Raw genomic sequence first — 14,834 nt, forward strand, 5'->3', positions numbered from 1 at the left:
TAATAATTAAAATTGTGTCAACTACATAATTACATAGCTGGGATGCCCTTCATGAAGTTGGTTAATGATATCAAAAGGTACCTTGAAATCAAAGCTCAGTAACTGAGTTTGTAAGAAATATAATCAAAGCAAGTATTTAAGGGTTTCATTACAATTCACAAACAGTTTCTTTCCCACAGTTTCTGTGCCATGCATTATACAGAATTGATAAAAGAGGGAATAAATTGTGTAACCATATTCTGAAGAATGCAATTTGGTTCTGCACTCTACTACGGCACGTGGATTCGAATCCTGCTATGGAAGGAAGTGTTTATGTATTCCACATCTACATATAAGGCTTATAGAATAAATGTATCCAAAATGTGTGAGGAATTCGAGAAGCTAAAAGGTTATAGTGCTTATTACAAATACATAATATCTAGGGAAGTGAACAATAGGATTTATATAACATTAATTTTTTTTTATGTTCTCTTAGTGTGTTTGATAAAAAATCCTAAGTTATAAACAGGCAAAATTTGAGGACTCTCTAAAAATGAGTGATTGTACATCAAAACATACTGGAATAGTATTCCTATATTTAAGTTTTCTCCTGTTTTGGGTTAATTTTGGGAAAAGAAGATGACTTGCCAGGACCAAATTTAATCTTAGGGAGACTATTTGTATGACTTGTCAACACTCACATTAAGAATTGTATAATTATAAACCGTCTTAGCACTGTAATTGCAAAACTTGGAAAGTAAATTTATATATATATATATATATATATATATATATATATATATATATATATATATATATATATATATATACAGTGGACTCCCTCCTATTTGCGGTTGCGGATTCGCAGCTTCGTCTATTGGCGGATTTCTCTGGAACATACATACATATTAATCGCCGAAAACTCGCTTATTCGCGGTATTTTTCATAGAGAAATATTCACAAATTACTGTATTTTCATATAATTTCCATGACCAAATGCACTTTTTGTGATAAAACTATTAAAATATTCAGGTATAAGCATTTTTAGAGGGTATTTTGGTGTTTGAACTATCAAAATAGGCAGTTATAAACATTTTTAGAGGGTTTTAAGTATTCGCGGATTTGAGCTATTTATGATGGGTAGAGCTATGCATCGCCTCACGATTACTGGGGTCGACTGTATATATATATATATATATATATATATATATATATATATATATATATATATATATATATATATATATATGTGTGTGTATAATTGTGGCTTTATAACAGAGCTGACACAAATCCATGCATTGCCCCCCCACACCTCCAGATCATTAACTGACAGTTTCTTTAGCACACTCTATCCTAACCGTATAAGCAAGCTTGTTCCATTATCAACAAGGAAACATATCAGAAAAGGTTCATCTCTTTATAGGTGTTCAGTGACACATGGTAAGTCTAATTAGGATCATGTCCTGTTCTGGAAAGAAATTAGGTTAAATTTCCCTTAGCATAAGGAAAGAAGTTTTCAGATTTCCCCAAATGAAGGTATTTTAGGTGCCCAGATTTGGAAGTAAAATTATGCTCTTTAGGAACTGTAAGACTCTTGACTACTGAATGAAAGTTCAAGATTAAACAGATTTAAAGCCAAAGAGCTTCCCATAGAGTATAAGCAGTCTTAGAGTATTGATTAGAGAGTCTAAGAGTTCTATAAAGAAGTCCTGTATTGCCAATTGGAACAAGGAAATTGTAAAATCTGTAGTAGAGGGAGGCGTCTGGAAGTATTCCTCAGATCGTTACAAATTTCAGAATGGCGGAATTGAAGCTTGAAGGTCCTTCCAAGGTACTATTGGGGTCATAGAATTTTTCTTTATTGTCATACAAACTTTCCATCACTGCTGTCACAAACGTTAAAGGAACTGAAATGACCATTTTAGAAGGTGAAATGTTTGTTTGTGCCGTATTCTCACAATCTGATGGTTGCGTCCCACATTTCAGGAGCATTGAAAGAACAACATGAGCACTATTTTAAAGTTTCCCTCGAAGATACTCACTGCAGCAAACGAGATCCTTGTCATTCTGCAACAGAACTCTTTGAACAGACTTAAGAGATTGTCTAAAGAGACTGGGGGTCTCTTGAACTAAAACATGCTTAGACTACTGCAGTTGATTATTCTCGGAAAATTAATTTTCTGTCTGAACTAACTACATTTTTGTCTTCAGTAGGATTAATATTCACACTGAGTACTCTGAATTGTGGCCATAATAAATGCCTAGTGTTTTGTGACTGTTGTAGAACATTTGGTTTTCAAGTAGGCCGATAATGTATAAATAACTAACAAGAGTAAATTTGGCATCTGGAAAATATTTTAACAAAGGAGACTTTTATTTTGTTGAAATTGGTTTCATCATCATAGATTTCTAAGAATTTGTTTATATAGATATATATATATATATATATATATATATATACATATATTGAAATATTCCTGTATATACACGTGTATGTACATAAACATCAATATGCATATCTATCCATTCATTGTACATAGAGTAATGCCTTACTTGTGTAATCCTGTTAAAATCTTCACAAATAAAGTCTCACCTTTTGCTTAAATAAATAAGAATACTTTAAATATTTGTACTAGCCTAACCCTGCATGGCTTTTGGTGGTAGATGTAAACAGTAGTAGCCAGCGGGTCTTGCCGCTGGGAAGTTGGGCTCTCTAACCCTCTCGACATACAACTCTGTGTCTACCACTTTTCATACTTGTCCGTAACAGCCTGAATGACTGACCTCTTCTCACTGTTCATTTCCTGCCCTCGTACACCTCACTGCTCTCCGCCACACCCACAGGGGATTCTCTGAATCGGTGGAAACCCAGGGTTCATGGTTATTGAGATTTTGACTGGGTGGTCCACTCCTAGATCAGAACCGATTTCATAAGGTCTCTCTCTGTCTTTATCCCCCGAGTCATTTCAGCTTGTCAATGATTTTATAGAGTATATACTGCAGTAGTAGAGTCCAGGTGGTACTTGAAGGATTTACCTTGAATATCACAACATCACTTTTCCCTTAAGTTCGATTTGCCAGGAGAAAGCCGCGCGAAGCGTAAATGACCTTGCCGGGCCAGATGGGTTTGGAGTGAGAGCCAGTAGTGGTACAACCTGTCATTTTTCTTTTAGGACGCCAAAAGCTATGAGAGAAGACGTGTCTTAACTGAGTACTCTTTAATGAAATAAAGCCATGCAGGGGGTAGTCGTTGAACTGCCCAGGGAAAGGTACCCCCCTGCAGTAGCCCTGTGTTTCTGCAGCTGCTGCCGACGAGGTACCAGACCAGTGCCTCCACAAGCCACTAACCGTGACTCAGGCCTCTCCATTCCAGTATCTGTCAACGAGCTCCAGAAGAAACTGGAGGAGGAGGTGGATCGGAGGAGGGAGAGATGGGAGGAGGAACAAGGGAGACACATATCGGGGGAGGAAGTGCTTATGACCTCCACCAGAAGAAATCTCGCGCTTCAGGAAGGAGGAGTGGGAGGAATTGGAGGAATTGGAGGAGGAGGTGTTGGAGGAATATTAGGAGGGGAGGGTAAGTCCCTAGATGGTGGGAACTTCTTCATCAAAGGCTTCAAAGCAAGCGTTCTCATATCCTTCCTATCCTTTTTTTGGGGGGGGAGGGGTAAAGTCTGTCTGTCAGGGAAGGTTTTTATGACCCCGTCTGTGTTGTCTTGTGTCTGTTTGTTTACTATCCTTTGGTTATGTCATCGTAGGCTTGGAAGACTCTTGAGTTAAAGTGTACTTGTTACTGTATGTCCTTGTTAAATGTATTGTGTTACTGTAGAGAATGTGACTTTCGTCTGTAGTTATTTTCTTATTATTATTATTTTGCTCCTGTGATGTAGAAATGGTTGTGATTTTGTTTTTAGGATATCTTCTTATGTTGCTTAAATTTTTTTTGTATAGTGATGTAGCTTTCAAATTCCTCTTGTGGAATTTTAATTGTAGTTTCTGCACTGGAGTTATCAGTGGTCATCCACGTGGCACACTACCTAAAGAAGTTCTGGTAAAAATAACGGAGTACAGTAGTTCGAGCTACAATACTACGAGTGAAACAAAAAGGTTGTAAGACTCATAGAATTTCTGTACAACTTTTAAGGATTGTCCAAAAGTATATTTCATCCTACTTAATGCTAAATGGGTTTTATATGAGGATATTTGTAACCCTAGATTTGTTAATACTTGGGTTTGTAGACCTTTGAAACACCCCTCACTGATAATTTGTGTAGTAAGAAGTTCAGAAAAAACTTTGTCTTTGTATACAAAGATTAAACACCAGACAAGGTTTAACTTGAATAATTATATATTGATATTGGAGAAGAATTTATAAGGATTCCAAGTAACCGATTCCATTCTGCTAATCAATACTGTACACACCTACAGATTTGATGAAACTATGATGTTGAGTTGAGTAGATGGAAAAAAAACTTGCTATTGTAAAAATTACTTTCAGTCATGGAGTCTGGGCCAGATATTGGGTATAACAACATGCAGAGACATTTACTACTTTATTACAAATTTGTCCACCAGTGATGTGTCCAGTTTAGCCAAATCTAATTACAAAAGCTCTTTAGTATTAATTGAAAAGTCTTACTGAATGTGGGTGCTCTAAATGGAATATCATCCCATACACTGTCCACTCTGTGAAATTAAGTCATTTACCTTTACGATACAAACACCCGTCGGTGACCCTGGTAGCGCATGAGGAGGTCGTAAAAGCCGCTGTGTTTGTACCTTCTGCTTTAAAAGAGACCCAACAGTAACTTTTACAATATACAGTTTTTGTGGTGAAGTCCAAGGAAGTACAGTTGATGACGATGTTGCACAAAAGTACACAAGTGAGGTGGTCATGTTACTTTAAACGCTTGCACAATAGAACTGATTTTTTTCCGTGTGGTAACAGCAGGACTTAAAAACATTTTACCGAGACAAAAATCCTTTAAAAAAAGTGGTCATTGTAAAAAAATGAAAACTTTTCTTGTTGTTGGGTGGAGATTTGGTCCCCCCAAAAATTGAATGTGCTGGCAAGGTTGTTCTGCATCTGACATTGCCAGTCTCTGACACGTTTGAACACAGACCAGGATTCAGGAGGTGATCAAGCAGCTTGCATGAATTCCAAAATTTGCCCACAACATCCAAGACGAACTTGCAGCTCCACAAACATTCCGTCTTTCGGGTTAAACGCAAGAACGACCCAGAAATCCTATTTAAAGAGAAAGATGAGCATTCCAGGCTATGTGGGTTTTATGGTAGTTAAATTTATACATTCATTATCAGAGAGAGAAGAAGCTTTCTTAAATGGATATATGATACTCCAATGGCTTTTTGTGTCTACCACTTTCAAGTAGTCCCCACTGTAACATCTTAGAAGAGAAATGAAGACTTGAGCAATTCAAAATGGTTGAAGCACAGTCATGTCAGTTCATTACAGAATTTCCTTCTCAGTTTTGCTTTCAGTAGTTGAATCCTTGTAATTCCTGTAGCAGAACTTTCCAGTGCTTGCCACTTAACCTACATTAATGTCACCAAGATAATAGAACTTTTTACATATACGTTAATATACATGAAACATTTATGTAACAGTGCAGATTTAGTTTCAAGTTTAATGGAATTTTTTTTTTTGTAGTTTTAGAATAAAAAAATACTTTTCCAAAATCTTGGGAGAACCATTCTGAAACAAGTTAATTTTAGGGAGAATGAATTGAACTTACTCTCTTGGATTATGTATTGTAAATGTTTGAGATGTTCTCACATTGTGTAGTTGTCTACCATCTATATTTACAAATTTGGTTGACCATTCAACAAAACCAACACTTCAGTGGCTGCCATTTAGTAATACTCCCAGTAGGTAGTGATAGAAGGTGGTGTTGCTTTTCACGTACTTTTAGTAACTTCAACAAACAGTACTCGGGCCCTTAAACAAGGCTGAACAACAAATTCAGACACCCTTAATGTAGTCTGGGTGAAACAACATCACACATTGGTGTTTTCTTCAAGTACTGGAGAAGGTTTTTTGAAGAAAGTGTGTTTAGCACAAACCTGTTTTGTGGCTTCGTGATGCATGTTTATATTACTGATTGAATTACATTTTCTTTTTTGGCATCACAACAACTGATTTGAGTGATGTGTTAGTTTTCTTTTTGATTTACCAAATTCGTGCCCGGACTTGTCGCTGCTACCCTGGCGCGAGTTCTGGGCACAGCATGACTTTCGTATTTTTCTTTCATCTTTCGTTTGTCCTGATCATTTTTGCTGAGCCTCTAGAATTTTTGGGCAGTGCCCTGACAGTTCTGTTTACTTGGGATATTTCTTTATACATCATTTCTTTGTCTTAATATTGTGGCTTTGATTTTCTGATCTCCTGTCACTTGAGAATTCATGAAACTTTCAGTGTATGAGTAGATTCGTTAACTTCTCTTTGATAATTCTAGGAAGCATTAAATATCAGTCATGATTGCCTATAATGCACAGAAAATCAACATAGTTATCTTTTCACTGATTTACTCAGAATAAGTTAAACATTCTATATCTCCTTAATTATCCTATAACTTAGACATTCCGTCATCTGAATTAGAAAAAGGTTGCGAAAAACTCAGGTTCATGTTGCCTTTGTAAATAGAGTCAAAAAGCCTTGTAGATTCGATATAACCGCTTAAAACTTCAGTGAAAGAGATGCCTGACCCCTTTTTTTCTTCCATCCAGCATCGGTGGACTTGAGGAAAGGGCATCCCAGACACAAGTTGGAGAGAGAAGACACCACCAAGTCAAACAGTCCGTCCCTGAGTGGAGGCAATTTCCTTGATGTGCCACGGTCAGACACGCTCATGAGTGTTTCTGATAAGCGACCAGGTAATTGTTGTGAGTAGTGACCTCAAGTGGCCAGGTAGCCATTTGGAGAAATAGTGGCCTTGTAGTTACTGAGAGAAACAGTGGCCTCAAGTTGCCTTGTTTTCGTTGAGAGTAAAAGTACCCAGAAGTTGCCAGGGAGTCACAAAGAAACAGTAGCCTTAAGTGGCCTAGCTATAGAGAGTAACAGTAGCCTCAAATGGTCTTGTAGTTATTGAGAGAAACAGAAACCTTAAGTGGCCATCTAGTTATTAAGAATAGAAGTAGCTTAAAGTGGCCTTGTAGTTACTGAGAGTAGCCGTAGCATTAAGTATCCTTGTAGGTACTGAGAGTAACAATAGCCTCAAGTGGCCCTGTAGTTATTTAGAGCAACAATAGCCTCAGGTGGCCCTGTAGTTATTGAGAGTAACAATAGCCTGAAGTGGCCCTGTAGTTACTGAGGGTAACCGTACCCTTAAGGTTGGGTTTCACAACTTCTTGGTGACAAAGAGACCTCGCAATAACCAAAGTTAACCATATACTAAATGTAAGTTAGTTACATTATGCAATTAATGAAAGATGACCAAATGAATCAATACAGTTTGATTAAATTCAAATTCACATAGCTTGATTTAGTTCTAATGTAAATCACTTACCCTGATTGAATTCATAGGAACTTACCACAATTCCTTGGTTCCAGATAATCGCCGGCCATCCATTTTGCCTGTGCCTGACATGTTCACGGGGTCAACACTCAACATCTGTGGCCAAGAGAGAAGTAGTGAAGAAGCGTCCGGCGAAAGTGAGGACGAGGTGGACGACGTGCCCTGGAGATCCCCTTCGGAGATGATTGCGTAAGATGCTGAAGATTATTGTTATTGTTAATCTGTTTACCATGCAGTATTTTGCCATGAAGGTGGTGTCTCTAGACAGAGTAAGCCTTCTGGTTCTCAGCAAGTTCACTGGGGTATTGTTGTCAGCCAAAGTTCCCTTTTCCCATTCTGCTGACTCTGGCTGAGACTCAGTATACTTAGCACCCTGCTTAGGTCAGTGGAGCCAGTGGGATTTTACAGAACATTACTATTTGACCTCAAGGAGGGTAGTGTTAGACAGCATTAGCCTTATGGTTCCTTGCAAGTTTACGGGGATAACGTTACCAGCCCATTCCAGCTTCCTGTTTTGTATACTGTAGCTTAGACTCATGACAGTATATTTAGCACCCTGGTTGGGTCAGTGGAACCATTCTTAAAGCATTCCTTCTCGCTCAGCTACTTCAGGATACAGTGAGCCCATTCTTGAAGGTTAGGTTGGACTCTGTTCTGTTGATGTGTACCACTTCCTGTATGCATCCATTTTCCATGAAAGCGCAGCCTAATGAACTTGGTTCAAAGGAATAATCTGTTTGCACAGGATTCTCAGGGTTGGCCATTACAGGACTTATTTTTATCATGATCTTGTACATTGTTGCCTAATTCTGCTTCTTTAAAGACATTCGTTTTACTTATGAGATTTGATTTGGAATAGGATTTATTTGCAATAATGGTGGGGGTACTCTCCAACATAGCACCTTCAGCAAGTCAACAGATTTCATAACATTAAATTTGTATATTATTTTGGTATGTTTAAGGTCCATTAGATGATTTTCTTGCCAAGAGTTGCTTTAAGAAAGATTTCCAAACACTATATTACATGTGAATGTCTGATGTAACAAACTTCTGTCCTCTGAATGAAATTTCTTCATGAAACACTTCTAGGAAACTTGAAGACGCTTCCACCATTGCGACCCGACGATAAAATTGATGATTATTCTTTTTCCAGGATCGTGAAAGGATTCCCTCCCGTTTCCCCCTACATAGGAGTCAGTCCTACGCTGTGTTATCTTCTTAAGGAAAAGAAGCCCCTTTGCTGCCTTCAGTTAGCCCAGGTAAGTGTATTGCTACAGGGCCAGATTCTCCCTCCCTTTCCTTTCAGTGAACCTTGCTGTTACCCTGGTTGATTTGAGCCTGTGTCATGCATATACGTCTTGGTCTGTAGAAATGGCTTTGTTTTGTTTCATATTGTTTACCCAAGTTTTGTTTGATAAGTTCCCCTGTGTAAGATCAAGCCATGAATAGGAGAAATGCTACATTAAGAAGTGGAGCCATCATTGTTAAGGTTCCACATCGGATGGAATAGCTTGTACAGATTTTCTTTACGTGTTTGTGTACAAAGTTGCCCGTTAAATGTCGTAAAGCTATGCAGTTATTGCAGCTTAGATATAATTCAGTGTGACCTGTCTTATCTGCATCCAAGGGAAACTTAGAAGTCTGTGTGGGATTGTGTCTCTGGACTTGTTAGAAAAGCATTGCGCACCTCTTAAGTAATATAAAAAAAGCAGGAAAAATGTCTCATGGCATTATTCACGCAAAGTTTTGAAACTTTCCACTGAAAAAAAGTTGTTTTAAAGAATAGAAAATATCCTGAAAAGTATAGTTAAAGCTATGATATCTACCTCAAATTGCTGCCCTAGTTTTTGTTCATATTTTTAGTCCCTTGTCCATACTACTTTCATTGTTTTGTTCTTAAAGTCACAACCAAAGTTTAGTGCTTGAAAACCATGCATCAGCTAGTTAGGTTTAAGTTTTTATATCAGTTTTTCCTCATTTTAAGAGGGATTCCACCACAAGGAGAAAGTTTGTACTATGTTTTCGTAAATCCTTCAGTCTCTGTGAACAGTCAGCAGTCTAGGATGCCTGTCCTCATGAGCATTTCAGCTTTTCGTATGTCTACTTCAAGGAGAACTCTACCCTTTTAAGCTTGTTCCTCCTCCAAAGGCCTTGCAGATGTGACATTCCTCAACAGTAACATGTTTTGTAAAATGGCTGTAATGCTTCATGCTCTTTCTGTGATCAGCTGGTCTACCCAGTAAATTTCTTACCCTGACATATCCTTCATTTTCATGTCCATAGGACAAGCAAGCTTACTAGATTCAGCTTTGGTAAATTCTGCTGTGTTAGTGCCAAGTTACTGTAATCAGTCAGTAGTCAGAAGGGTCACCACATTTTGGCTGTTATTCTTAATTCCAATTTTATGACAAGTCTGATCTCTCTGGTGACTCTCATGGTCAGTTTTACCCTGGTGCCTTTTTTGACCAATGTGATCCTTCTGGTGCCTTTTGTGACCAGTTTAATCCTCCTGGTAGCTTTTAAGACCAGTTTTATCCTCCTGGTTTGTCTTTCTTGGTGCCATGTTCATTCTTAGGGTGGAAGTTGCTGGTCTGAAAACATGCTGCTTCTTTGAGCCTGTGTGTCTTTTGATGTTCTCGCAAATGGACCTTTCTCGTCGAGATTTGGTGAATGTGATTACTTCCACATTTCCTTTCATATTAAAGTAAAGGTTCTTCCCTGTTGATATTAATGTTTATTTGTGCATTAGTTTATTTTTTATTCATATTTCTCATTATATGGCCCTCAAGGTTTAGGTGATCGATTTCGTCTGAACCCCATAATTGTCACAGCTTGTTATGATCAACAGAGGACAGTTCTTTGGTAGGCTACGCCCTTCATGACTGGATTCAAGCCTCATACTAATAGTGAATGTTGGAGTCTAACCTGCCACAAGTTGTTTACATCGACCTTTAACTTCCTGTAGATTTATTATGCCTGTGTCTCTGGGAAACAAAATTGTAGCATATCTCTCGTTAGGTTAATTTCTGTTCGACTTTGCTGCCTTAAACCATTAGGATCTCCCATAAAGAAATCTAGTGGCTGGATGGCTTCAAGTTTCCATAGATTCAGGCATGGTAGGTTTATGATATTTGCAATCAGGCTCAGTGACTTGATCCTTATTAAAAAAAAGGGGGGGGAACAGTTTGCAGGTTTCAGTGAAGAGTTTGCAGATAGTTTATGAGTTCAAATTCAAGTTCATACATTTGTGGAACGGTGGAGATGCACATCGTACAAAGACACAGTCCACCACATGGGAAACAGAGTTCTACGTGGAAGCAATAGTATCAGGGAAGAACATTTATTAACTTCAGACTTGTCCTAAACAGCCTGAGTCAGATAATAATTACTCTTATAGCCTGGAAATGTAAGGTCATTAAAGAAAATGATAACTTGCAAGTGTATTGTTGTCTGTTTGAAGATATGACGTAGCCTTGTCATTTGTTATTTTTTCTTATGAATGAGAATGTTCAATGTTGTTTTGTGAGATTAGATATCCTGTACGATTAGTACTAGTGCTCATAAGTTGAGATATTGTATGTATTGTTTAACCCGCGGGGTGCGTGATTAACCCTTTACTCGTTGGTTTTCTGTGAAGCGTAAATATCTATCACATCAAACTAGAATCTGAGAGTTAATGAAGTTTTAAAGTCAGGAAAGCCTGGGCTGCCACTCGCATCCCGCGGGTTAACCTCTTCGTTTTACGTTCGATGACCAGCTACTTAGCTAACATGTTTTCTCTGTCCTTTCAGAATAGTATCACTCCTGTAAGTTTTTGCATGACGTTTGTGGTGTCTTATGTTTTTTCCTTTTATTTTCCCTTTTTCCCAAGGAGGTGACTGTGAACCATATATTCCAAAGCTCAAAGGCTTTTGTTTTTCATGATCTGAGAGTAGTAGTTTAGATGCTCAGTCTTGGCTGGCGCTATGGTTCGCAGTTTCCGCCACCACACTTACTATCAAGTTTTCTCTGTCCTGTATCAGCTACGTTTATGCAACAAGGTGCCTTGAGAACTGCCAGTTTATTCTGTACTATCATCATCGCTCTTTAAGTGTAGTTTACTGACCTGTTCCTCTGCTTTTAAAAGTCCATTACAGTATTTCTTCCCAAGTTTTAAGGTTTCAAGAGATATTTTTCACATTAGTTTCAGTCTTGATCTAGCCTGTGCTGTTTGTCTAGATACCACTTTGTCACATTTTTGTACCAGAGTCCCCATCTTGATCCATAAATGTCACTGTGGCATAATTACCAGCTCTTGAATCACATTGCCTTAGTGGGAATACTATGTCAAAACATTTCCTTAAATGATCTTAACTATATATGCAAGAATAAAAGTTAGAGGCTAGGCAGTCATTCATTTTGACTACTTAGGCTGCAGTTCTGAGTCAAACCTTGAATAGTGACTTGTTCTGTTCTCATGTTTATTCCTGCTGCTTATTCATTACTCTGCCAGATATTGTGGAGGCTTTGGTACTGAGAAGATAAGATTCAGTATCTGAATCTTGCTGCAAGAATGAATATTTTCTCTGAGAGCAAAAAATTGAAAGGTTACCTTTGCTTATCTCCTCAGTACCCTGCCTTCCAAACCTTGTTGTATGGATCACTGCGTCCAGAACTGACTGTGGATGACAAGTGGGCTGTCTCATTTTTTAAGTGTCTTTTTTAATTTTATCTTACCACTCTTGCAGGCACAATTGATTTTTGGACTAAGAACTTTTATATCAGAAACTTCCCTTCTTATTTTATTTTTTGTGGATGTGCTTTGTGCTATGGTTAAATGTGACAATTCGTCTCTTGTTTTGGATGTCTTCAGTTTTTTTATTATTATTTTCTCTCTCCTCCATATCTCAAAAGCGACAATAATACGCCAGCACTTTACGTGATGATGTAAAAAGATGTACCGTGTTCTCCGTGACTTGGGAGTGATTGCTTTCTTCCGTTGTATCATGAGAGATACTACTCACCAGAGTCTGCCACTTCACATTATACGTGACTCTAGAAAATGCACAGATTTGGGGGGTTTCCAAAAAAAACAAAAAAGCCTCAAATTATGCTTTCTGGCTTCTCATCCTCTTTAGAATGTTATGATTTTTTTTTTATATAAATTCACTTTTTATCATTACCTTGTTGTCGATACTTTTCATGTTTGTAAACAGTTGTGATCACGTTTGTTTTGTTTTTTGTGACTCTAACCAGCAGGGTGCAACTGCGTTGCAGCTGCTTCTCGACTTTTATTATGAACAGGTATTTCGTTGTGTGGCTGATAGCAAATGGCCACAGCTGAGAGGAAGTGCTGTTCCTCGTCTCATTTTGTTTATTCAGGTGTTTGATAAGTAAATCTGGATGCCAACAGACTATGATTTTTATATTTTTCTCTGATTTTTTAACTTTGAAAACTTTTTTTTGGCATAGCAATTTTTTCATGCAGTATAACAAGGTTTTTTTTATACAAAACCAAATTTTTGATATGTCATCACACTTTCAGACTTATCAAAGAAGCTGTTTTGTTTGCCATAGTTAAATGTTGTGCTGTACTTAATCTATAACTTGTGTGAGTTTCATTTATGCAGTGTAAGTTCCTTCTCGTGATTTGGACTGTGTACTTCAGGACATCTATAAAGTATACTGTTGCATATACACACATGCAGTATATGCATACTCTAAACACATACTCACTCACACATTATAAATGTATTTATAAATATACACTGATAGCTCACTGGAGTGCATGATTTTTTATTCAAAATAACACAAGGAAAAGTCAAAACAGAATAAATAATACTTAGCAGTTAACAGTAAAGAGAAAGACAGACTCAAGTTTTCTGTGTTATTAGCAACAAAGCATCTCAATATCCAGAGCTTCTGGTATTTTTTTATATGAATTTTAGGCAGATTTTCTTCAGAGAAAGATAATAATGTGTCCAGTCTTGGAAGTATCCAAAAATAGCATAAGGTACCATAGAAAAACTAGTTTTATTCTCTATGATAAATCACAAGACTGGTAATAGATGATATAGGACTTTACAGGAAGTTTTCTAGATTCTATTTCCTGTGTTTGCAATATGTGGTGAAGAGGCCACTAATATCCTTTTTAGTGTTTTATTTTTATCTTCTTTCCACAAGGTATAGTTAGGTGTACATTGCGTATTCGTATGCATCAGTATAAACCTTTTGGGTCTAATGTACAATTAAGTGGAACATAACAAAAAAAAGCATTGTCCCATCTTGAAAACTGACGTTAGTTTAAGGCTATTTTATTTTCTGAACTATTGAAACCATTGTCCCACCTTGAAAACTGACATTTATTTAAGGTTAGTTTATTCTCTGACCTATTGAAACCATTGTCCCACTTTGAAAATTGACAGTTTAAGGTTAGTTTATTTTCTGACCTATTGAAACCATTATCCCACCTTTAAAACTGACATTAGTTTAAGGTTAGTGTATTTCCTGACCTATTGAAACCATTGTCCCACTTTTAAAACTGACATTAGTTTAAGGTTAGTGTATTTCCTGACCTATTGAAACCATTGTCCCACTGTTAAAACTGACATTAGTTTAAGGTTAGTTTCTTTTCTGACCTATTGAAACCATTGTCCCACCTTGAAAATTGAAATTAGTTTAAGGTTAGCTTATTTTCTGACCTATTGAAACCATTATGCTACTTTGGAGATTGACAGTTTGAGGTTAGCTTATTTTCTGACTTGTTGAAACCATTGTCCCACCTTGAAAATTTAAATTAGTTGAAGGTTAATTTATTTTGTTGTGTCTTTCCAATTGCAATAAAGCCATTCTTCCCCTCAGGTGTGTGAACACTGCACTTACAGAAGTGCCAAGGAATATAACTGGCAAAACAGAGCGGTCATTTTGGCAGCTGACTTTGCCAGCAATGGTATTTACAACTTTGTCATTCCACTCAGAGCTCATTTTAGGTAAGTGGTCACGTTCCTTGCCTTAGCTTTATTATATCCACATCTTTTTATAAGTATATTTCATTTCCACATTGTATAATTGGGCCTACAGCTGAATAGCCCTGTGCTTCAGTGCAGAACTGAGCAAAATGAGAGTTGCATCTTATTTTTGTTGTTTTTGTGAAGTAATTTCAAGGATCTCATAATATTCTCTTTCATTTTATTTCCACATTTTAAAAATGCCTTTATGATATTCCCTTCCAGTTCAGGTGCAGTTAGAATATAATTGATTGATGAAATCACACAATTAGTAAAATGACTGCACTTAAAAGTACATTAAGTGCAGCTTATCTTGATTTCTAGCCTTTAGAAA

At 37.2% G+C, this 14,834-nt stretch overlaps 1 protein-coding gene across 19 annotated transcripts in view; it reads left to right on the top strand.

Annotated features, from left to right (window-relative positions):
• The window catches only part of SLO2 (slowpoke 2), a 559,700-nt gene that overhangs the window by 489,124 nt on the left and 55,742 nt on the right, over positions 1–14,834 (top strand). For 16 of the 19 annotated variants that reach the window (XM_067089837.1, XM_067089831.1, XM_067089836.1 and 13 more), the window contains 5 exons: positions 3,353–3,556; positions 6,727–6,873; positions 7,550–7,703; positions 8,668–8,773; positions 14,355–14,482. In XM_067089837.1, coding sequence (XP_066945938.1) covers positions 3,353–3,556; positions 6,727–6,873; positions 7,550–7,703; positions 8,668–8,773; positions 14,355–14,482 — 739 coding nt within the window. Of the gene's footprint in view, positions 1–3,337; positions 3,557–6,726; positions 6,874–7,549; positions 7,704–8,667; positions 8,774–14,354; positions 14,483–14,834 lie in introns of all 19 variants that reach the window. The other 3 variants (XM_067089844.1, XM_067089847.1, XM_067089832.1) reach the window with 2 other exon arrangements.

Source organism: Macrobrachium rosenbergii, chromosome 46 (assembly GCF_040412425.1).
Source record: "Macrobrachium rosenbergii isolate ZJJX-2024 chromosome 46, ASM4041242v1, whole genome shotgun sequence".
NCBI classification, from domain to species: Eukaryota; Metazoa; Arthropoda; class Malacostraca; order Decapoda; family Palaemonidae; genus Macrobrachium; species Macrobrachium rosenbergii.